Source organism: Melospiza georgiana, chromosome 3 (assembly GCF_028018845.1).
Source record: "Melospiza georgiana isolate bMelGeo1 chromosome 3, bMelGeo1.pri, whole genome shotgun sequence".
Classification (NCBI taxonomy): Eukaryota; Metazoa; Chordata; class Aves; order Passeriformes; family Passerellidae; genus Melospiza; species Melospiza georgiana.
The window spans coordinates 83,088,092-83,101,558 of NC_080432.1; the positions used below are offsets into that span (position 1 = coordinate 83,088,092).

At 40.0% G+C, this 13,467-nt stretch overlaps 1 protein-coding gene across 3 annotated transcripts in view; it reads left to right on the plus strand.

The window, feature by feature from the left end:
• Nucleotides 1-13,467, plus strand: part of CD2AP (CD2 associated protein) — a 76,614-nt gene that overhangs the window by 38,870 nt on the left and 24,277 nt on the right. For 2 of the 3 annotated variants that reach the window (XM_058020035.1, XM_058020037.1), the window contains exons 4-7: nt 2,359-2,459; nt 6,499-6,619; nt 9,373-9,557; nt 12,897-13,005. In XM_058020035.1, coding sequence (XP_057876018.1) covers nt 2,359-2,459; nt 6,499-6,619; nt 9,373-9,557; nt 12,897-13,005 — 516 coding nt within the window. Of the gene's footprint in view, nt 1-87; nt 2,460-6,498; nt 6,620-9,372; nt 9,558-12,896; nt 13,006-13,467 lie in introns of all 3 variants that reach the window. The other variant, XM_058020036.1, reaches the window with a different exon arrangement.

A 13,467-nucleotide genomic window follows, 5' to 3' on the forward strand; every position in this document is an offset into this window, starting at 1 on the left:
CCCTGGAATGTTTCCATATCTTCCATGTCACATCCTCATGCTGGTGGCTGTGGCCAGGGTAGAAGGTACAGCTTGGTGTCTTTGCAGGGCTCTGGCTGCTCTCATCCTTCTGGAGAAAATGGTGTTCAAGCACTTCCCTTTAGGCACACAGCTGTGCACCTGCTGCAGTGACAGTCTCTGCATTTCCATGTCACTTGCTGTTCCCTTTTTCCTGGAAGACTGTTTGAACAGCTCCTGCAGATCCTGTTTGCTATGTGCCTGGGCAATCACTTGCTTTCTAGAGCTAAGTTGTCTTTGTGTTTCTGGTTTTTCACTTGCTGAAATGAGGTTTACAATGTTAAAAACAGAGTTATGTTTCTTTCATGCAGCTCTCCTTGAATTCAGGTATTTTTGTGTCAGGTGGGTGGTAAGCTGCAGGCAGAATTCCTATCAGTTAGATGTCTGCATGTGTTTAGCAGAAAGAAAATACAGAAGTTGTGCTAAGTAACAGCAACAAAGAGCTAAATTTGGTTTACCCTATACAAGACAAGCAAAACCTGAAGCCAGACAAGTTGTTTTGGGAAGGGACAGAATTGCCTGCAGGCTGCCAGCCCAGCAGTCCTGCAGCAGCATGTTAAGCTGGAGTTCTGTTCTCTGAGAGGACAGGTTCCCTTCCTAGGTTATGCTAGGGATTTTCAAAAGTGGGAGGCAGTACTTCCTAAATTGTGTCACTTGAAACAGACCTCAGAAGAGAGAGAGGTTTCTGGATGTGAAATGCATCCATGGGCTCCCTCCCACTCCCATTTAGATATAATTACACTAAGTAAAGGAACACTGAGATCAGATTTATGCCAAATGGCAGTGACTTTTAAATTTTCCTTTTTTTGGTATCGGTTAATCTCCTACCAAACAGAAGCCTTGAAAGCACTGCAGGAGGCAGTAAAGACTATTGAACCATTTATTGCAATTACTCTGAACTGAGTAATCCCTCTGGGCTCGTGCATGAGTTCCAGTGGAGGTAAAAGCAGGGTATATTATGTGGCCAATTATGTGTTACTAGAAATAACCCATAAAGCTTCATATTTTTGGTTTATTTGTTTCTTGCATAGATCATATACCAGCATGTAGAAAATTCTTGATTTGGTGAGCCCTCTCTCAGAAATTTTAGATGCTTGATGCCTGGCCTGTTTTGTACGGAGAATGCTGGGTGTGGTTTTCTAAATGCCTTGCTCTGGACTTTGAACAGTGCTGTAAAAAGACAAGGATCAATCTTGGAGGCAGTGTCTGTGTTTTGAAATGTTTTTACACAGCTAATCTTAATTGCTGAAGCTTGAGTGTGGAAGGAGTACAAAGTATTAGAGAGAGAGCATGGAAATCACACAGCTCCTGTAAGCTTAGGCTCTACCACTTCAAACTTTTGATTGGTATTTTCATTTAAACTGTGGCAGATGGTTTTTGAGGAGGATAGGGAGCATGCATGGGTCATAGCTCAAGATGATAATTGTCTTCAAAAGCATGCTGGCTGCTGTGTTGTGGAAAAGGTCTGAAGGCATGGCCTCTTGTTTGAAGGAGAAGTGCATAAACTGTCTGGGTTCAGCAGGAGCAGTGCTCCAGGATACGTGCAGAGTAATTAGGCAGTGTGGGTTCACACCACTGTGGCTGCAGGGCTTGAGTTCTCAGAAGCCACTTCAATGCTCTCCCCTCTCAGGATGTCATTTTGCCTTTTTAATGTCTTCAGTGCTTTAATGGTATGGGGCAAACAACTAAAAACTGCACTTGATTTTAATCTTGTCTTTGTCGAAGACTGCTAATGGACAGTTTCAATTATTGGGTGCCATACTGGCACTGAGCAAAGGTAGGTTTTTTTTTTAATTCACAGATAAAAATGAGTTCATATTTTGAAATATGAGCCCAGCAAATGTTGGCATGACTGCACAGCTGTGGTTAGCAAGGTCCTTGTTAGAGGCTGGAAGGTCTGTGAGCTCTCCAGTGTGGTGCATAACAAAAGTTGTTCCTGCTTTCAGGATTACTTAAGGACTGGGAGCTCAAACTTGTACCTTTTCTCCCAAGTAGATACTAACTGGCAGTGATTGCCATTCCTGCAAATTTTGGTTGGGAAATAGCTTGAGAAATCACTGTAGTGGGGATTTACCTGACTTGCTTGTGTCAACATGCTTTTTATAGCAGGTTGGTAATTGGTATAGTGTTCGTTTATCAGAACCATGGCTCCCTAGCCTAAGGTGACCCAAGCAAACCACAAAATCAGGATCAAAAGCCACATAGCTTTTTGGAATGGTTTCTGGGTCTTCAGGAGCAGGGTGTAGGAGGGATGGTTCTCCTTCATGAGTGTTCTTACTTCTGGTGTTTCCCTTGGATCAGGGTCCAAGAAGCGGCAGTGCAAAGTGCTCTTCGACTACATCCCGCAGAATGAGGATGAGCTGGAGCTTAAGCTGGGGGATGTGATTGACATCATTGATGAGGTAAGGTGTTCTACAGAGCTGGCCATTCATGTGCTGAGAGTCAAACCACTTTTTTGGCTGATTATTTGTATTACAAGCTTGTCGGGAAGATAGCATGGGAAGTAGTGATTTTGCGGCTAAAATTAATAATTCTGGAGTTTTTTCTCTCAGGATCTAATACTAAAGCCATATATGCTAGATGTTTAGAAGAAATATTTTATCATCACAGTAATAAATTGTGATCTATTACACAGATTCATTGTTTGAAAGGGTTTTGCAGTTCTTTGGCCCTGTCTGTGTGATCCTTGGCTTTAGGATGCTTTGTGGTAAAACTGTTGGACCAGTTTCTTTAAGCAGACATACTCCAAATTGGTACAGGTGAAAAATGTTATTTGACTTGATTTGCCAGTTTCAAGTTCTCTCGTAGACCCATTGAATTGGAGTGGTGGTTTCTTATCTTTTCTTATCTTTTCTTATCCATGTGCTTCCTTGGTGGCTGTTCTATTCAATAGCAGTGGTGGGAAGCTTGTATGTGTCAGAGGAGTGTCTCTTCCAAATGTGAAATCTTTCAGGGAAGCTGTGGACAAGATCAGAATGATTGTGGAAGGAACATTTTTAGAACTCAGAGGAAAACTGTCCACAGCAGGCTCTGACCTTCCCTGGTGCCATCTCTTCCTCCCTGAAGCTCTGAGGAGGGAGAGTGAAGTTTTCTTTCTAGCCATGTGCTATTGGTGATGCTTTTTAAGTAGCTGTATGAGACTGTTTTTCATGTGCATGACCCTCTTTGGAAGAGAGTGCTAACCTGACAGTTGCCAGGAAGGACTCTTCCATTTTCCTAGCAAGGAAAAAGCTATGTCCTTAGATGCATTCATATTAATACTTCCAGAATTTAATATTTGAGAGTAAACAGAGCAAGTGACTTGCTAAACCTGCTCACCGAACTTGCAGTTTCATAAATGCCTTTGTGTGTGGGTGTTTTTTGAGGAGTGTTCCTGGGTCACCTCAGCACTTTAATTTGTGGATGGTGCCTGCACTGGCAGTTGTGACTGGATGGTCCAGTGTAAGCATTCATGAGAGAGCACATGCAGTGAACTATTGTGGAAACAACTCTTTTGCTTGCATGTGTTGGCATCTGGAATTATTTTCAGAGGGGAGTGTGCTGTCATGTACCAGAGATGGCAAAGTAGCCAAACAGTATAAAAAAAACAGAGCATTTCCTCATCTGGTTTCTTAAGGAAGTGTGGATTATATTTTATTATTTAGATTTTTTTCTGTTACTTTCCATGCTTATTCCTTTTTAATAATTTGAAAATACATTTTTGTAGTACCCAGTCTTTACTACTTCTTCAACAAATTTTTAGGGAAATGATATCTGATAGAAAAATAGTATGGTCACAGAACTGTTTGCACACTGTTTTCATGGTGATGTAGAAAAGACCTGACAGGTGTAGACTATGTCTGTCTGCTTCATGAAACTGTACTGATGGGACCAGAAATGTAAAGAATGGTAGAAAATACTGTCCATGGGTTGTGCAATATGCTGGGATAACTTGTCTTAGGTAATTTGTCCTCAGTACTGTGAGATAGTTTGCTTCTTTGTGTTTATATGTAAAAGGTGCTGTTTCTGTGCATGCAGATGACTTGTAACTTTTACTTCAAGGAAAAATTGTTTGGTCACCTTTTCCTGTGGGGAAAATAAGGTAAAATCAGCTCTGTGAGGGGGATTGGCTCTATCAGTTACTTGAGAATAATTCAGTATTTAGCCCTTGAGTGCTTTTTGTAAATTGAGTTGATGTAAATGACACCACTGATCATGAAATCAAAGGTGAAGGCAAATGGGTTCAGTAATTAAATGGTTGATATTGAAGAGAGCAGAAGTAACTTTTTTGGGAAGAAAATTGTGCAATGTGCTGGCTGAATCCACAGGGCTTTTTGTTTCTAGAAAGTCACGTGGGTTTTACACATGAAGAACATACACAGAGTGCATATGGTGACTGTCATTGCTCTAAAACCTTGGTTTCTCCTTTATATCTTCCCCTCTCTCCTGTCAGTAGCAGCACTAAATAGCAGATTTATTTTTGTAGTATTATAGTTTTAGTATTTGCATGCTGTTTTTTCAAGTGAAATAAAATGTCATATAACATCATTAGGGAAGTTTTTAGGAAAAAAAACATAACAGATTGGTAAAGCTGATTATTTCAGCCTTCTTCCCCATTTTTTCTTTGGAAGACTGCATTTTTTGTGCAAATAAGTTGATGGGATTCACACTGAAAAAAAAGTTCTGGAGTGTGTACCAGAGCTGTACCGCTCTCTTGTGGAAATTGGATCATATGATAATATTTTGGAATGGAGGAGAGGGGTTATGAAATTGTCATCTGTGTTGCTGCTGCTAACAGATATGCAGATGTTCTCCACCAAAGCTTGGACAGCTTCTTTAGCCTGTGTCATAATGTTGATGAAAGAAACCTTTTCTGGCAATGCAATTTGTGTTTAGTCAGGGGTTTATATAAAGGCAGTATGGTGAGGAGGCTGAGTGAGTGTGCCCAGGCAATTCTGGGTTTGTTCCTGAGTGCCTCTGAGCTGGCATCACTTTGCTTTGCTGTAAAGTGCTTTGCTGACCACATCTCTTGGCAGAGGAATAAATGGATGCTCAGGTCACTTTCTGTACTGTAACCATTAAAAGTTCCTGTCTTGTGGCTCCTGAGTGAGTGGTGTGGGTGAATCAAGGCATTTTTATTTTAATTTTCTGTTATGTGTTCCATCAAACCTGAGGTGCCAGAGCCTGGGCAGCACTTGCCAGAAATCTGTGCTTAAAATTTGTTTCAGAGGCCCAGTCTCTGAGTTTGAACCATCCACAACAAAGCTGTATTTTCACATCAGGATGCCTTTAAAAACAACAGTGCTCTTTTCATTGCCTATGTCTGCAGCTGCCAGGTTCTCCTTGGGCTCTGCTTGCCTGGAGGTGGACTGGCATTTAAAAACTGTGCCTGTGTGTCAGGCATAGTGACCTAAAAAGACAGGCTATAAAAAGATAATGCAAACAGCTGCTGCTTGGTTTGCTTTTCCCTTTTCCTCTTGCTTTCCTTTCTTAAGAACAGCTTTCCAGCCTCAAAACAGGACAACCTAAATAAAAGATTCTGAAAATTTATCTTAATTGTAGTTTTTAACTAGTGCTCATTAGGTAAATAAACTGAATTTATTTAAGACATTTTGAAAACTGTTCATAAATTCAAAGGGCACAATTCTTAGTCCTTTGGCATCATTTTACCCCATCACCTCTTGTTGCCCTGCTTTTGCTTGTTCTGCTTTAGACCATGTGGGGTATTCCTGATAAGCTTTCCAATATGTTGCTGGCCTTAGGACTGTGGTGTAGCACCAGAAAATCCTTGGGCACTTGGCGAGGTTGGTCAGCTCTGATGGGGCAGGTCCCTGCCCCTGTGGGACATCTAGGGCCAGGCTGTGCTGTTCAGTCTCCTGCTAGGTGGTGGATCGATTAATTTTCCATTTCTCTGATGTCCTTAAGGGCTTTTCTCTGTTCTATTCCACATTATCTGGAGAAGTTTAATCTTTCAAACTCATCTTTTGATCAAAATTGTGTGAAGCTGCCCCATGGATGAGGCCAGTCAGAGCGGGACTTGTAGAAACTGGACGAGACAGAGGAAAAGACAGATGGACAGCAAAAACACATAAAAATTTCCATGGACACACAGACTCAAAGTTTCATCTGTATTTCATGAACAAATTAATACTTATTTGTTGTGTTAAATGTGCAATGCCTCTTATTCTGTTTTGAGAACGTTGATGAACATTTTGCTGCTTTTTTGGGATTAACTGAAATGGGCCTAATATGCTGTTAGGATCATTGCTGTAATGATACAAGTAACAATTAATTGTTTTCTTCCTCTTCTTTTTGTCTAATACTTCTGCATGTTTGGTAGATTTCTTTCTAAAGAAATAATGATAATTTGAACTTTCCCTAAAGTTGGTTGTAGAGTTTGTATGGAATTGAAAGGAATTTCTTTTTTACTCCATTGGTAATGTGCAAAATATTTCTATACAGGTAGAAGAAGGATGGTGGAGTGGAATACTGAATGGCAAGGCAGGGATGTTTCCTTCAAACTTTGTGAAAGAATTGGAATCAACGGATGATGGAGAAACACAGGATGCTCTGGATGACACAGGTAGTGTTCTGTTTGTGCAAACTCTTAGCAAAGTAATTTTTGATTTCTGGTATAATTTGGGGTATTATGGTTAAAGTACAACAAAGCTGTAAAGAATTCAATCTTCCTAAGAATGATGTTCCCATTTCTTTCCAGAAAGTGTTAATGCTGAATATGAGGATACATGTCTGCTCCCATTTTCACTCATAATAAAATTGCAGTCAAAGTCTTAATCTTGCAAATATGTGGTATACACTTTATCATTAGAAATTTTATAATATTCAAAGTTGATATTTTTTAGACTTGGATATAAAATTATTCTTCTGTTTAACAGCTTTTTTTAGTCTTATTCTCACAGACATGAGCTCTCTAAAACAGAAAATTCAAATGTTTAACCAAGTTATTTGGGAATCAAAACAGTGTGGAAAGCCTCAACTTAAAATAAGGAAGGAGATCCCTGTTGAGTTTGTGAGGTCCCCAGGATGAAGTGAGAGATGAGGAATCTGACTCCATGTTCTCAGAAGGCTGATTTATTATTTTATGATATTGTATTATATTATATTAAAGAATGCTATACTAAAACTGTACTAAAGAAAGAGAAAGGATACAGACAGAAGGCTTAACAAGAATGATAATGAAAAACTCGTGACTGACTCCTCAGAGTCCAGCACAGCTGGCTGTGATTGGTCATTAAGTAAAAGCAAGTCACAGGAAACCAATCAAACATGCACCTGTTGGTAAACAATGTCCAAACCACATTCCAAACACAGGAGCAGCAATCAGATAATTACTGTTTTCATTCTTTTCTGAGGCTTCTCAGCTTCCCAGGAGAAGAAATCCTGGTGAAGGGATTTTTCAGAAAATATGACCGTGACAGATCCCAGTTCTTAGGCCTTAGATTATATTTTAATCTAACAATAAGATGTTTTTAAGGCAGGATTTACATTTGGCTGTCCTTTTCTAGCCATGACTGTGTAGCTGGGGCAGAAGCAGATGCTCTGTGGCTGAGCAGTGGCCTGGGTGGTGCCAGGCAGGTCTATGTTTTACAGGCAATTACTCTGTTCCCTTGAAAATGCACTTTAGAAACATTTCAATCTGTGAAGATCAATTTGAAGGGGACTTGTCATATGGTATTGCTGAAACAGGAATGTTTTTTGGGAACATCATGGCAGGAGTTAATTGATTTTTAAAAGACAGTGGTCTAACATTCGAGAAAAACAGGTTTTTTTTTTTTTACCTTGTGGTAATGTGCACCCTCATTTACGTAGTGTCCAGTACTGATTGCTTCAAACAAGATCTTGCTCAGACATAGGGAAGAGCCTGGCTTGGAATTTTTTTTGGAAGTTGTGGAAATCACGGTAGCATAAAATTAGACCTTGACTTGAGCAGTCCCAAATAGCTCAGTGGCTGTTTCCTTGGAGGTCAAGTTCCCTGAGTTTAGTGGGGTCTGGTGCAGTGAATTTACAAATGGGTATATCTTGATCTTAATTCCTGTTTTCTGAGATCAGTGACACTGCACAGTAATTAGAAGTAATTGTATTTCCTGTCAGTTCCTAACAAGTTGGTGTGTTCAGCCCTCATCCCCCAGGGGTTGTATTTAATGCTCAGTACTTTCACAGTCAGGGTCTGGAGTACCTTTTGGTTCCCTCCTCACTCTTGGGAAACAGTGAAACTTCCTTTCACTCACTTGTGGTCATTCAAAGGTGCAGCCTGGACTTTGCCCACCAAAGGGATGTTTAACTGTCCTGTGAGATATGAGGGGGATATAACTAAATAAAGAGCAGCTGGGTGGACAAAAGGTGAGCAACTGAAGTCAAGAGAACTTAGCTTCACGATACCATCAAAATATCTTAAATTAATGATAGGAGGAAGAGGCTTTAATCTTTATTGCAGTTCACAGGCCTGCATGGGCTGAAAAGAACTTCACCCAAAGGCTAAAAGACGTGGAGGCCATTTTGACTCTGGTTGATAAAAGCTGTCTGCTTTTACATGACTGTCTCCTGTCTGCATGCAAAAGTTGCTTGACTATGTATACTAATTGATGGACTTTAACAGATCTAACCATAGTTTAAAAACTTCTTTAAAAAAGTTGCAAAGCTCTTAGCAACAAAATTAAGTTATTCTCTGAAATACGTTTCTGGGGGGTGGATAAATGCTGTCCCTTGAAACTGAAAGATTAAAAGAATTGTAAATAGTTGAATTATCCAGCAGTGATTGATTTCCAACAACTGTATCTGGTTTGAATGCTTGGAGCATTTTGAGCAGTAGGAAAATGTCTCTGGTCCCTTGAGAGGCATCACTACCACTGAAATACCCTCTGTTTTCCTGTGACAGTTGAAACATGTTTGGATTCATTATGAACCTTTATTGATTATTGCTTTCTGTGGTTGCAGCTGTTCAAATGAGAAGCTTTTAAATGTTGGACTAAAATGCCATTTTCAGAGAGTGCATAAGCAGCGTTTCATACAACTAATGGAAAACACTGATGTTAACAGGCTGTGGATCCTGAGTGATAATTGAAATAGCAAGAATATTAGTGAGCTGTTGACTTAGTTGCCAGAGTAATCAGGACAAAACTGGTGTGATTTAAGTTGGTCTTACATTAAATATAAAATGAGAACAAATATGAGGTGTTACAGCTACAGTGGTGTTCCTTGAAAAGCTCTTTATCAGGAGGAGTGCACAAAGCTGTGCTGCTTCCACTTTTTTCCCAGAAGAGCAAATAAATAATTTCAGCTTTTAAAATAGCTTTCCCTTTCTTATTTTATTTTCAGAGCCTGTTTTCAATAGTCCTACCTCACCTGTGACCTCTCCAGGAAATGGGAGTGAACCTGCTTTGGGACCAGCACAGCCAAAGAAAATCCGAGGTGTTGGGTTTGGAGATATCTTTAAGGAAGGCTCAGTGAAACTTAAAACAAGATTATCCAGTAATGAATCAGAAGATAAAAAGCAAGATAAGGTTTGTAGTGGTACATATTGTTCTTTTGAGATTTCCTGTAAAAATAATTTAGGAGATATGGAATCTGACCATTACGCTCTCATCAGGCTCTTGCCTATAAAACAAAACAAATCTCCTTGAATATGTTTCACAGTAAGTTGTATTTAACATTGATTCCAAAAGGTCTATTCAAATGTCTTGATATTTAAATCATTAGAGACTAAAAACCAAGCTGATACATAAATTCTCTTTTCAGAGCCATGACAGTGGCATCTCAAACCATCTGCAGTGTGAGATCCCTCTGGTTCACCTTGTAACAGACTTTATGTATAGTCTGGGAGAAGATTAGGTCTACCAATATAAGTTAAACTTGTTTTTTAAAACAAGGAATATTTTGGCATTTCATTGTGTTTTGGCTTATTTGGGGTTTTTTCTCAAGTTTTGGTGGATGTTGAGACTGCTGTTCTAGGTGTCAGCTGCCATTACCTTCAGTGAGTGCTGCCAAGCTTCATAAATTACTGGTTGTGTAAGCCTGTAAGCCTTATACAGAAATGCAGTTCTAGGATTTTGCATTTTCTTTTCCCCATTTTTTTTAATGGTTGAGTGGGAAAAGGAGCCCTTTTATTCTTTGTTTGAATTTTATTTTGATCTGAACTCAAGAGCGTCCTTACTCCTTGGAAACACAGCAACAATGCACAGTCCTTTCACTTGAGCTTACTATTCCAAGAGCTTATATATGGATTTTCAGCTTTTGGTAATTAAAGGCAGCTGAGATATTCCAGTTTTGACTCAGGTGATAGAGACAGCTTTTAAAGCCTTTGTCTATTTCAATTTGTTTGTGGGTTATGGTAATTAATGCTGTTCTGGTGAGTGATTTGTTTTCCTCTGCCATGGTAATAATTGTATTGATGTAGGGCAAAAAGTGAGACGAGTCCCTTGGAGGAGGGGAGGATCAGAGACTTCCTTGAATGTGTTTTTCTTCAGTAGCAATGCTCAGAGCAATGGCATGGTGTGTGTAGTGTTTGTTTCAGAGCATCAGATGATTTTGAAAAATTGCAAGTGTGTTGCCTTCTATTGAAAGCTTGGAGAATGTTGCTTCCTAAAGAAGGTGTTGTTTCGAAAAGGTCTGTGGCAGACCTTACTGCAGCCTTTCAATACATAGACGGATATATAGATGGAGAGAGACGTTTTACTGAGGTCTGTAATGAGAGGACAAGGGGCAATGGTTTGAACTAAAAGAGAGGAGATGAGGAAGATGCTCTTCATGGTGAGGGAGGTGGGGTGCTGGAACAGATTGTCCACCCAAGTTATGGTTACCACATCTTTGGGATTGTTCAAGGCCAGACTGGATGGGGCTTTGAGCAGCCTGGTTCTATAGGAGGTGTCCATGCTCATGGCAGGGAGTTGGACTTGGATGGTCACTGAAGGTCCCTTCCAGCTCAAACTTCTCCATGATTCTGTGAAGTCACATGGATTCTCCTCATTCCTCCCCTTTGTCCCTTGATGTGGCAGGCTGTGATCACTACTGAGATGTTCATGTGAATGCTGTTAGAGTAGGTTTTCAGGACCTAGCTTCCAGTTTGCTTTCTTGTCATGAGATTGATCATTCAAAAGGGTGCCTCCCTACTGTCTGCCTTGTCACTTGGGAACGTAAAGAGCCTTTCCAAACTTGTGCAATTAATATGAAGTCTGCTCAGACCTTTTGGATTGTTCTATTTGACTGTATATATGCAGTGACATGCTGTGCAGTTTTGGTTGGCCTGTCTGGAAAGGTCTGATCATTTCTCATCAAGAGAGGAAATGAAGTGAGAAAACAGTTTTGCATAGCTTAATGTCAGAGAAATAAACAATTTAGTTTAGCACTTAATATTCCACTTATACTTATTGCCAAAGTCATTCCAAAGGTGGGCAGACTTACAGAACAGCATGGAGAGCCCAAGGGAGATAATTCTCATGAAGCTCCTGTAAAAATAGATGGCTTCCTTGGATTTGTGCTTAACTTGCTTTGGTGTTAGCTGATGAAATGCTTGGAGAGCACTGTCAGTCTTTTAAGACAGTAAGAAAAAAAAAAAGAAGGCTGTGTAGAGTAGAGGTCTCTTTTCTCTTGGAAAATTCAAGCTGTTCAGCGCAGGAAGGCTGAGCACTGATGGATATGAAGGGCCCATGAAGGGCCCAAGAGTGTATATGCTGCTGCAGGAAATCCTTCCAGCTCTCCCAACATCCCACATGGGCTCAGGCTATTTATACCCTGTCTGCCTAAACTTCCTCTCTTATTCCTAATTGCATCTTACATTGGAAGGGGGAAACGCAGAGAACTATTTCCATGTTGGAGGTGTTTAATCTCAGAGGAGGGTTATTTTAGTGCTTCCTTCATATACCTTTCTGGAGAGAGTTAAATTGCATAGGAACTGCAGGAACATCCCAAATGACCTTGGCTTCTTCTATGGTATGTCAGAGGCACCAAACATCAGCCTACAGGCATTGTCTGGCTCTAAGGAGAGTAAATCCAGGTTCTCTGACAGTAGAAGATCTGCAAAGTAGAACTGTAGATGAAAATGAGCAGAGTAACTAAAGGCAGTGGGATTTTTCATCTCAGTAATGCTGTTAGGGCTGCTCAGGTGAGTACTGACTGTAAGATCATATTCTGTGTTTGTAGCTCTGGGTGTGAAGAGGTGGATGCAGCTGAAGCTGTCGGAATCTGCCTGGCAGCTCAGTAAGTTTCTGAGGGGAAAAATTAAATATTCTGTAATATATTTTAGTTAGATGTTAAGCTCTGAAACTTGTGGCAATGCCTCTTTGTTTTTTTCATTTAGGGGAAATCTGTAGTGACACTTGAACTGTTCTGTACAAATTGCTGAGAGTGAAGGGAAGCTGGGACGGGGTTTTCATGTTCTTTCATTTGTCTGAGTAGTTAAAAACTGCTTGTCTGAAGTGCTGTATGGCTGCTGAGTATCCCTGCCTTATTCCAGTGCAGGGTAAGCATGGCCAGAGAGTTACTGAGAGCAGAGCTGTTAAATAACTGCTTCTGTTATGTGCTGGAGGAGGCAATATTCAGGCTAATGGGAGAGTAACACCTGGAACTGCTGAAATACAATGGCTAAAGTGTAGTTGGCCATATCCTGAGATCAGCTTCCAGTTTGAAAGCTGTGCTCTGTTTTTGACCAGTGGACAAACTCTATTTATAGTGTCTGCAGTGAAGTAAATACAGTAAGCTATGTACTTAGTGGGAAAACTCATTAAATCTCTTGGAGATGGTAATTTTCATCATCTCAGCTAATGAAAAATTCAGTATCTTCCGTAGCCTAATAACAAACAAAACTCAAAAGAATTTTTGTTAATTTTTCTTTTTCCTTAATACAGCCATTACCTAACCATCCTCCTGGAACAAAGTTAATTCATTTCCCCAGTACAACAAAAACTGAAAACACACCTGAAGTAATAAAACCAGAAGCTGAAAGTAAACCAAAAGGTAAGGCTGATGGATATTAAATCTGATATGTGGTAGTCCTTTCTTATGAACTATTTGGTTAGCAATTTGTTTTTTTTTGGTGTTAAAATCTAAAATGTCTGTGTGTACTGAAGTTTTGTGTAATGTTCTGTACCCTTGAGGAGTTATGCAAGTGCAAAAAAGTCTAAACTAATTTTTGCTTACATTTCTTTAGAAAAAAAATCAAAAACATTTGTAGGGTTATCTCCCAGAACAAAATAAGGCTGGGATAGGACTTTTATTGCAACAGTCATTTTGCATTAATTTTCTGTTGACATGTTGTTTACTTTCTGCCTGGTTTGATTCTGATGGGATGCTGGAGACCTATTTCCATGGAACAGTCTCCCAGCACAATTTCTGTCCCCAGGTTACACAAGTTCCTTTGTAGGGATTTTCTGTGGAGGTGGCAACATGCATCTGAAAGTTGGTGCTTGGGTTGTGTTG